Below are 11,012 nucleotides of genomic sequence, written 5' to 3'. Positions count from 1 at the left end.
TCTACAATGAAATGAAAAGCAATGGAGGAAACAAAGAAAAGAGTCGAGGAGTGAGAACTTTATAACAGTGGGAGCATTCATTTGATGGACAGAAATAACCAGACACTTGAGAGGTAAGAAAGCTGAGTGTTTTTTTTTACTCTACCTACATGCATGTCTTTGTATCCTCCTCCACCTTCTCTATTCGTTTTTTATGATCTTCTATTCGTTCTTTTATTTGTTTCAGATTTCCCTGAAATATGAAAGGAAACCTGAAATCAATTACAGCAATTCCACCCCAGTTAAATTACATGCCTAAAACTTACTATAACATTGTAAGTGGTTATAAATTTGAAATACATCAAATATAAATATATGAAAATATTTATGAGAGCAAATTTTAAGTTTAAAAAGGCAGTCTGGTATAGAGCTTTGAAGTTGCACAGATCAGGGTTCAAATCTTGACTCCACCATTTGCTGGATTTTTGATCTCCAGGTAATTCACTCTTGTAGCTTCAAAGTCCAGGAGGATTATTTTAAAATATCTACACAGTTTTTATCTGTCCCTCAAACTAATTCATTCAATAAATATTTATTCACTGGCTACCATGGGGTAGGACCTGGAGATACAATAATGAACAGGACAGAGTTCTTGCCTTCAAGGAGTAATGTCTGGTGGGAAAGAGACAAGTAATGACAGTAGTGCGGTTTAATGTTAAACCACTTATAGGACAACTAATAGACTTATGGGGAAAGGACTTCACAAATGTCTTGCTCTATTCGTTTTATCATTAAATCCAGTAATGTGGTAATCTCCGATTTGTTTCATGTTTTAAGCCTTCCCACATCTAATTCACCCTGTGTACTATAGCAACGTTGATCTGTTTTACTCCATTACTAAATGATATAAAACCAGGAGTGTATGAAATTAAAACCACAATTCTTTTCAGTGTACCACCGGGAAAGAGAATACAACACTTTTCAAGTGGAAAAAGACAAACATATTTCAAGATAATTATCCTGTTTTACTCACTTATCACACAAATGCACTGAACAAACCTCCACTACGCAAGGTGCCACAGTTATAAAAATGAGCGAGACAGCTCTTTTGCTGTAGGAACTCACACGCGTTGAAAGTAGAGTTCCCATACTGAAGTTCTATGATCTCACGTAAGAATTCCATCCAGAGAGGGAAGAGCAAGAGTCGTCAATGAGGAGAGGACCAAGCTCAGCCAGCTGGGAACAGGCGCTTCTGCCCCTTTACTCTGGCCACTCCCAGACCCTGTGTCATGCTAGACGGTCATTAGTTTAACATGCCAGGTGGGTCTCTTAGGTGGTGACCTAAGGGCCTGGGACAAATTTCAGACTTGGCTTAGGTGGAAGAGTAGGATTTACTGGAGAAAAATCTAAAAGACCAGGGTCAACAAGAGAAGAGAAGGCGTGGGTTCCATTTGCTCTCACCATCCCACAGGGGGTGTGTCAGGACCTGGGTGCTCTGCTGGACACATAATGTGGGATAATCAGACTACCCTGGTACTCGGCATTCTGGACTTGAGATGCTGTGTGATCATGCTAGTTGTCTGAGAAAACCAACTATTGCTCAGCGCCAGAGATCTTGGGACCTGTGGAAAGTGACAGACCCTCCTATCTGTGAAGGGAGTCATCGGTCCTGTGGGAACTCAGTTTGGGTACAGCTCTTCCCCATCTCTCTCCACCTCAGCATGTTATTTCTTTTTCTTTTTTAAAAAAGATGACCAGTAAGGGGATCTTAACCCTTGACTTGGTGTTGTCAGCACCACGCTCACTCAGTGAGCAAACCGGCCATCCCTATATGGGATCCGAACCCGAGGCCTTGGTGTTATCAGCACCACACTCTCCCGAGTGAGCCACGGGCCGGCACGATTTCTTTTTTATATTCACAAGGCAACAGCCGTTCAACCGACACTCATTGACATGTACTCAGTGCAAGGTTTACAATGGACATCATTATGAATCCTGCCTTGACGAAGCTTCCAGTCTAGCAGAGCTGTACCAGTTAATTGTAAATTCTGTGCAATCTTATAAAAGCCCTTAGATAGTTACAGATTAAGAACAATGGGTACTCCAAAAGCCCGTAGACAGATACAGATTAAGAACAATGGATACTTATATGAGGATGAAATTATTTTTGTCTCTTTTTTGGAGTGGAGTGGGGAGAAAATGAGAGCAAGGGAAGGCTTTGTGCTATAGATAACTATAGAACTTATAATGAGATACAAATGATACAATTATACAAATATTTTAAAAATATTTCCTGCTATGTGACTATCTTTGTTTTTCTCCTGACACAAAATGCCACCTCTTCTACTCACAGGACTATCATACACTGCAACTTCCATATTTGTAGTTTCATCTGCCAAGTCACAAAGACTAAATGAGACAGTGTACAATAAGGTGAAGGAGATGCACTCTGAAGACAACGCGTTTGGAATGAAATCCCAATTCCTCCACTTATTACCTTAGTCAAGTTAGTTTAGTCATTTTCTGTTTTGATCCCCTCAGCTGTAAAATACAGTAATCCAACAAATATTTATTGACTATCAGCTGTGGAAAAGGAACTATTCTAGGTGCTTGAGATGGATCAATGAATAAAACAGACAAACATCCCTGCTCTCATAGAATGTACACTGTAGTGGGGGAAGGCAGACAAATATATTTGAAACATAAAAGATCACCTAAATAATACTAATCAGTGTAACAGATAATCCAGAAATTATTTAATTGCTTATGTTTTATGTAAATCCATTTACATATTGAAATGTTACTACCAAAAGGGAATAAAATGTCACTGAGGATAATTCCAAATCATCACTGCACAAACTGAGGTACCTGAACTTCACCATGCCTCCTCTTTTCAAACGCCATTCTTTCTTCCTCCGCCTTCTGTTCCCACTGCAGTTTTTCCAGTTGTTGGATCGTTATAGCTGCTTTCGTTCGTTCTTCTTCCTTAAGTTCGCTATAACGATCCTGCTGTATAAACAGCATTGAAACATTGCTAACTCACTTATAGAAACATGACAGGAAATTCTTTGTATTATACTAAAAGATAATTAATCTTATCAAAAGCTAATTTCATATACATTGGATCATAATTGGCCATTTTACCCAGGTAATCTAATGTGAACATCATAGAAAACCCTCTTTATTTAAAACTGCTTCTATAGAGCAAAAAGGTATTCAAAAGAAACCCTATAATAATGTTTCTGTCAGAAAATCTTAACAGAAAGGGAAATCTAGAGACAATGATATCTTTGTCCTCTTTATACAGTCACTATTATTTTAGTATATATAATATGCTAAAGGATAATCATGAAATTACTGAAAGAGATAAATGATAAAAATTTAGCTGAGAAAATATTTAGAACTCTCAATTATGATATTTGGATATTTACTATTGATTTATTATAATTAAATACCATATACTAAATTGGATATTAATTTATCACTGAACATTTTAAATGACCTTAAGTAATCAAATTCCCTCCTGTCAATTAAATGATGTCTCTTCAAAGCCACATATATCTGACCTTTAAGTTTTTATAATATCACGAGATAAAAAAATAATTACCTTAAATAACTTAATTACCTAACTTTTATATAACAAAATGACATCATGTAACCTTGTTGAAGTATTTTCTAGACTTTCACTTATAAATGTTATAATGCCATCTAATCTTATAAAAAATACTTTAGTCTGAAGAATAAATTCAGATTCTGTGTATAGGAAAAAAAATCTAAATCCCCATAATTTATATTCTGAGGAAAATCTCTTAAAATATCAGAAAGAGAGAAAATCGTTTACATTTTTTCTAATTAAAAGGATAAGTTGAAACAATAGGTACAAAAGATTTCCCATATATTGACTTTTTCACCTTACCGTCTTCCAGTTCTAAGTCTCGTAATTTACTTACCATTTCTTTCTCAATCTGTTTTTCAAAACTTCTCCATGCACCATCTAAATCAACCAGTTCTGTCTCCAGGGCTCCTATGTCATCTTCCTGTTTAGAACGTTCTTCTTCAGTGTCCTTTACTGATTTCTTAGCCACATCTAATTTTTTTCCAGGTGGTGAGAAATGGTTTATTTGGCTATAATGTATTGAAGCTGCTTCTGATTTAAAAGTGCTCCAAGAGATCTAAAAAGAAAAAAGTTTGCTTTAAAGGAAAGTATATATTTTAAAATATATAAGGGGAAGAAGTCCTTTTGATCAAATCACATTAAAAAATAAATTCTAAAAATCAGCTTTCAGACTGTAAGCAGATCAGTGGTTGCCAGAGGCTGTGCAAGGTCAGGGGGAGGGTTAAACAGATGAAGCATACGGGCACTTTTCAAGAGTGGTTTAACTACTCTTCATGATATTGTAGTGGCAGACTCATGACACTATGAATTTGTCAAAACCTATAGAATTTTAGAGCACCAAGAGTGAACCTTAACCTAAGCAAATTTCTTTAAAAAATCACTTGAAAGCCTGAGGGATCCTAAACGGAATAGAATGTGATAAAAGAAATATAAATGTATAAATAAACAACCTTACCGAAAGGGTGGGAGGTAAAAGGGCTCACCTAAGTAATTTTTGAAATGAGCAGAGTCTTTAAGACTAAAATCAAAAGGAATTGATCATAACCACTGTTCTCCAGTTATAAAGTTGCTTCCCTTGGAGGTATGGGTGAACAATTCCGATACTGCTATACATGATTACTGGAATCGAACAATTAAGCTAACGGATGGCTGATGGTGGGCGCCAGGTTTCTCACCATTGAAATGGGGGGTTATAGAAAAGCAAGAGAAGGCTAGAGTGATCCATGTGTTAATGGATTAAAATGGAGAGAGAGTATGAACTCACGTTTAGTTCAATGAAGATACAGATGACTATATATGGAAATACTTAGGTATGTGAATTTACAAGAGTTACTGTACACACATATATTTCCCAGTTCTGTCAGCTGAGAAAGCCTAGAAACAAAGACATCCAGAAGGAAAGAGCACACTTGGCACCCAGATGTTTAGTTCCTAATACCAATAAAAGGACCAGAACTCCTTGAAGAAATTACTGACTCCTGGGCAAGCTCACACAGGCTAGAGCAGGCTGATGCTAGGACTGGCCCATACGAAATGAGCCTGGAACATCTCGTAATGCAGAAAAGGTAAGGAATTGCCCCCAAACCAAAATCACAATGATGGGGGTATGTCGAAGGGACACAGGAGTCAATTCAGAGTTCTTCATAATCTAAACTGCCATAATCTAAGCAACAAAATAAACAATGCAGTATTAGATTATAACCTCAAATATAAAATATCCTCATATCCATACTGATGTAAATAAATAATTGAATAAATAAATAAATAAGAGACAAATCTCCTGTGTAGAAGAATTCTAAATAAATTATGTAGATACTCTGCTCTTGAGGTAGAACATAACCCCCCTTTCCTCAGGCTTGGGCTATGCCTAGTGACTTCCTTCCTAAGAATATAGTATGAAAAGGGGGAAAACAAAAAGAAGACCTTTCCAATGGAGAAACCTGACAGAGTCAGGTGATCAGGGTCCACATTAACCGTGATATCAAGTTGATTTTATGATATGTGATACAGGATGTGATATATCCTATGACATATATCACATGTTAACATCCTGATGCCTTATGATGAGAATGGCATTTTATTTCTGTGGTCTTCCTCCCCAAATCCCACAACCCCTGTCTAATTATAAGAAAAGTATCAGACAAATCCCGACTGAGGAACATTCTGCAAAAAACCAGACCGATACTTAAAACTGTCAAGGGCATCCAAAACAAGAAAATCTGAGAAACTGTCATAGCTGAGAGAATCCTAAGGAGAGAGACAACTAAATGTAACATGGTATTCTGGATCATAAAAAGGACATTAGGCAAAAACTAAGAAAATATGCATGAACTTAAGTTAATAGTAATGGGCCAATACTGGTTTATTAATTCTGACAAATATATCACACTAAGATGTTAATAACTTGAGAGACTTGGTGGGGAATTCTGCACTATCTTTACAATTTTTCCATATATTTAAAAGTATTCCAAAGTAAAAAGCTTATTTTAAAAAGTCAACTTTCAAAGTCTCATTTACTTTTTATTTTCTATTGATCTACATAAAACACAGCTATTATTACCTATTTTTAAAAACTCACTTTACTTCTTTTTCTGTTTGTTGTAGTTGTCTGGTTAGCATTCCACGTTCCTTTTTCATGGCTTTAACTATGTTTTCATGATGAGAAAGAGACTCTTTTGTGACCCTCAAATCCCTATTCACACGCTCTAACGCAGAATTCAGAAAATGAATTTTCTTCTCATTGTGATATAGTTGGAAAAGGTGTAGTTGTATCTTGTTGACTTTCAGTTCTTCAAGAAGACCCTGGTAACGTTCGGCCTATAAAACCGTACAATTCAACAGCAGTAAAAAGTGAGTACATTTAAGCTGACCTTTCATAAACCCAACTACTGTATCAATAAATGATCTCTAATTAATTTTCATATATGTCACTAAGAAACAGTATTCTTGCCCAAAATAGCATTATTTAGGGAAGGTTGCTGAATACACTTCTAAATTAAACCAGGAAACCATTAATTTTGTATCCATGCGCTCCGTGGTGCGGTGGTAAGAACAATGGAGTGGCACCCCTAACCCGGCTCCTAATCCCATTTCTGTCTTGAGGAGTTTGGCAAGTCCATTAACATGTTTACCACCAGCCTCCTCATTTGTAAACTGAAGGAAGAGCATCATGTAACTTGTATGGTCCCTAGCAACTTTAAATTCAAGGAATCCAGGCAAAATTCCTGCTACAGGAAGTGATTTTCCTACTGATAGAACTAATAGGACTATTATAGTTCTTAATTATAGGTGAAGAGGAACAATTTCCTTAACACTGATGCTATTAATAAAGAAATAAAGGAATGAACTCCCTCAAGCGGAGAGCTCCTAATCAATGCAGAATTTGAAGTAACAACTAAAGGGTCATCCTCCAGGATGTTGTAAAAAATTAGGAAGTTGGACTATTCTAGTTTTCCTTATCTTGTTTCAAGTTCTGTAATTTTGTAAGTTATTTCACTACGCTGTGACTATTGCAGTCTGACTGTCACTGCTGCCACCCCTTTTTACTGACAAAACGGACACATATACACATTTAAAAACTATGAAGAAACTGAGAAACACCACGAATAAGAAACATATCCACTTTTCATTTATTTCCTTAAATATTTATTGAGTATCTACTGTGTGCTAAGCCCTGTTCTATGTGCTGCTGAGAATATAGTGAAGAACTAGACAGACTGTCCGTGCTCTTGTAAAGCTTATATTCCAGTTATTTGAATGGGGCGGGGTAGAGGAAGAGGAATCAGAAAACAAACAAATAATAAACAAGATCATTTCATACAGCAATACATGGTCGAAACGAAACAATACAGGCTGATGTGACAATACAAGAGAGGGGAAGCTAATTCAGATTGGGGCAGGGGCTGGGGGTGGTGGACAGCAAATGCCTGCTTGAGAAAAGAAAACGACATTTTTATAAAGACTTGAAGGAGAGAACCAGCCAAGCAAAATCAGGCATACAGCTCTCTAGGCAGAGGAAATAGCAAAAGCACCAGGATAAAAGGGAGCTTGATGTATTCACCAAATAAGAAAGATCAATAGGGTGGCAAAATAGAGGAAGTTAAGGCTTGAGAGGTGAATAGAGACCAGATCAATAGGCAGGAAAGAGACTAGATTCTCAGTGCAGCGGGAAGCACTGCCCTGGAAGCTTTCATGCAAGGGAAAGACAAGATCTGATTTGCGTTTGAATAAGATCACTCTAAAATGCAAATGATTGCAAACCATAGACAAGGCACTATACAGTACTTCACAAAGTTTGTGGAAAAATGGGACTAAAAGATAATACTAATCTTTCCCTCAATTCATGACCCCTCGTACTAGGCATTGTGAAGGGCACCAAGACATACCACAGCATTTTAAAGTGCAGCCATGATTTCCTAGGGGTCGCCAAGTCCCTTTTTATTACCAACCATAGACAAGGCACTATACAGTACTTCACAAAGTTCGTGGGAAAATGGAGCTAACAGATAATACTAATCTTTCCATGAACTTCATGAGGACCCTTCCTACTAGGCATTGTGAAGGGCACCAAGAAATACCACAGCATTTGAAAAGTGCAGCCATGATTTCCTAGGGGTCCCCAAGACCCTTTTAGAGAACCCCATAAGACAAAACTATTTTCATAATAATACTAAGACATCATTTGCCTTTTTCAGTGTGTTGACATTTGCACTGATGATGTAAAAACCAATGGTAGATAAAACTGCTACGCCTTAGCACAAAAAAAGATTTAATGCTAAGTATTTAGGAGAAGTTAGCTGTCTTCTATTAAGCCAGACATTAAGGAGACCATAAAAATGTAAAACTGTGTTGCTCTTCTAATTAATTTGTTTGGAAAATGTAGTTATTTTTCATAACAATCTTATTTATGTTAACATGTAATAAGTTTATTATTGCTGCTTTTTACATGGACCATTAAATCTATTTTTAAAATTTCCAGTTTGGATTTCAAATACAATAAGGAACGGTAGATAAAATCCACATGCACAAAAACTCTTTGTGGTCCTCAGTGCTTTATAAGTGTGAAAAGGGGTCAAGATCCAGAAGTTTCAGAGCCTCTGCTGCATAAGATATAAACCTATCAAGCGTGTTTCTAGTTGAGAAAATCAGACATTTTCGTAGTTCAGGTTGTTCTGCCTATTTGGGATTAAGAACCCAAATAGTGAAAGATATATCCAAAAGTTTATCCTTACTGAACATTGGGCTTTATTTTTCTTATATTGTTAAAGAAATCTTCTTAGTAATCACAAGCCAATACCTAGCAACTCTAACAGACAAAAAGTTTTGGTATCTAACACTTACTTGGTTACATCTTCATGACACCTTACCTCTTCTTTCTCTAATTGGGCTTGTTTGTACTCTTCAGCTACACTTTTTTTCTTATTAAAATTAAACTGTGCATCCTCTTCAGCTTTTTGTAACTTTCTCTTCTTTTCTTTATATTCTCCTATTAGTTCTCCCGAGCTGCTGATTTCCTCAAAAAACTGGGTCCTTTCTTTGGGTTTTTTCATTGAAATCGACTCTACACTTTCCTTTTAAAAACAGTAAAGCACAGCAACATATAAAATATAGTGATGTATTTTCAGAACTATGAATCCAATAAACTACTACAGATACTTACCTGAAAAACTAGGCAGTTTCGTGCTTTGACTGTTATGCCGATCTTTTCCAACTCTGCTATGTAAGCAGAACGACTCACAGGATTATCATCACAATGAAATTCTGAGCATCCACCTAATATAAAAGGATAAAGACTATTACAGGAAACATAAATATCAGACATATCTCCATAACCAAAGAAGTTTAATAAAATTATTTTTGTTATTGAAACAGCCAGTGATGCAATAACATAATCATATACATATTAATAAATGCATTTAACAAATCCTGATTGTCTATTAAGAGCGTACTTTAGAAAGTTCATGGAAAAATAGAATTGAAAGATAATACAAATCTTTCCATGAACTTTTTGCAGGACCCTCGTATATGCCAAGGATTATTCTACAGCGGTGAACAAAACAGATAAAAATTTCTGATCTCAAGGAGCTTATATCCTAATCAGGAAGACAAACAAAAATAAGATATGCCATACAAATAAATAGGATGTGAGAAAGTGGTAAATGCTGAGGAGTAAAATATGCTGGGAATGTGGAATGAAAGTTTCTGTGTTGGGGGGATAGGCTTTGCAATTTTAAATAGGGTGAGCAAAGGAATCCGTACTGATATGGAAACTTTTGAGTTAAAAATCTAAAGAAAGTGAGAAAACTAGCCAATGAATATATCTAGGTTACAAAGTGGTGATATATTTAAATTACTCATGAACATGTGGTATTTCTTTTTCTCTGCCTGACTCGTTTCACTCAATATTATTCTCTCAAGGTCCATCCATGTTGTTGCAAATGGCAGTATTTCATTCGTTTTTATAGCTGAATACCACATGTTCTCACTACTTGGGGGGAGCAAAAAAAAAAAAAAAAAANTACATGGACCATTAAATCTATTTTTAAAATTTCCAGTTTGGATTTCAAATACAATAAGGATCGGCAGATAAAATCCACATGCACAAAAATTCTTTGTGGTCCTCAGTGGTTTTTAAGTGTGTAAGGGGGTCAAGATCCAGAAGTTTCAGAGCCTCTGCTACATAAGATATAAACCTATCAAGCGTGTTTTTAGTTGAGAAAATCAGACATTTTCGTAGTTCAGGTTGTCCTGCCTATTGGGGATTAAGAACCCAAATAGTGAAAGATATATCCAAAAGTTTATCTTTACTGAATATTGGGCTTTATTTTTCTTATCTTATTAAAGAAATCTTCTTGGTAATCCGAATCCAATACCTAGCAACTCTAACAGACCAAAAGTTTTGGTATCTAACACTTACTTGGTTACATCTTCATGACGCCTTACCTCTTCTTTCTCTAATTGTGCTTCTTTGCACTCTTCAGCTACACTTTTTTTCTTATTAAAATTAAACTGTGCATCCTCTTCAGCCTTTTGTAACTTTCTCTTCTTTTCCTCATAGTCTCCCATTAGTTCTCCCGAGCTGCTGATTTCCTCCAAGAACTGGGTTCTTTCTTTGGGTTTTTTCATTGAAATCGACTCTACACTTTCCTTTTAAAAAAGTAAAGCACACCAACATAAAAGATATAGTGATGTACTTTCAGAACTATGAATCCAATAAACGACTACAGCTACTTACCTGAAAAACTAGGCAGTTTCGTGCTTTGACTGTTATGCCAAACTTTTCCAGCTCTGCTATGTAAGCAGAACGACTCACAGGATTATCATCACAATGAAATTCTGAGCATCCACCTAATATAAAAGGATAAAGACTATTACAGGAAACATAAATATCAGACATATCTCCATAACCAAAGAAGTT

General features: G+C 36.1%; 1 protein-coding gene across 1 annotated transcript in view; it reads right to left on the bottom strand.

Moving 5' to 3' along the window:
- Nucleotides 1-10,942, bottom strand: part of LOC103581197 (structural maintenance of chromosomes protein 1B-like) — a gene marked incomplete at both ends in the record, with an annotated part of 28,112 nt that extends 17,170 nt beyond the window's left edge. Inside the window, 7 exon segments of the mRNA XM_008563086.1 lie at nt 3,891-4,076; nt 4,079-4,151; nt 6,174-6,412; nt 8,962-9,165; nt 9,255-9,387; nt 10,512-10,741; nt 10,830-10,942. Coding sequence (XP_008561308.1) covers nt 3,891-4,076; nt 4,079-4,151; nt 6,174-6,412; nt 8,962-9,165; nt 9,255-9,387; nt 10,512-10,741; nt 10,830-10,942 — 1,178 coding nt within the window.
- Between the last annotated feature and the right edge of the window lie 70 nt (nt 10,943-11,012).

Source organism: Galeopterus variegatus, unplaced genomic scaffold, assembly GCF_000696425.1.
Source record: "Galeopterus variegatus unplaced genomic scaffold, G_variegatus-3.0.2 Scaffold12533, whole genome shotgun sequence".
In the NCBI taxonomy this organism is placed as follows: Eukaryota; Metazoa; Chordata; class Mammalia; order Dermoptera; family Cynocephalidae; genus Galeopterus; species Galeopterus variegatus.
This window is presented reverse-complemented; position numbering and strand designations above follow the sequence as displayed.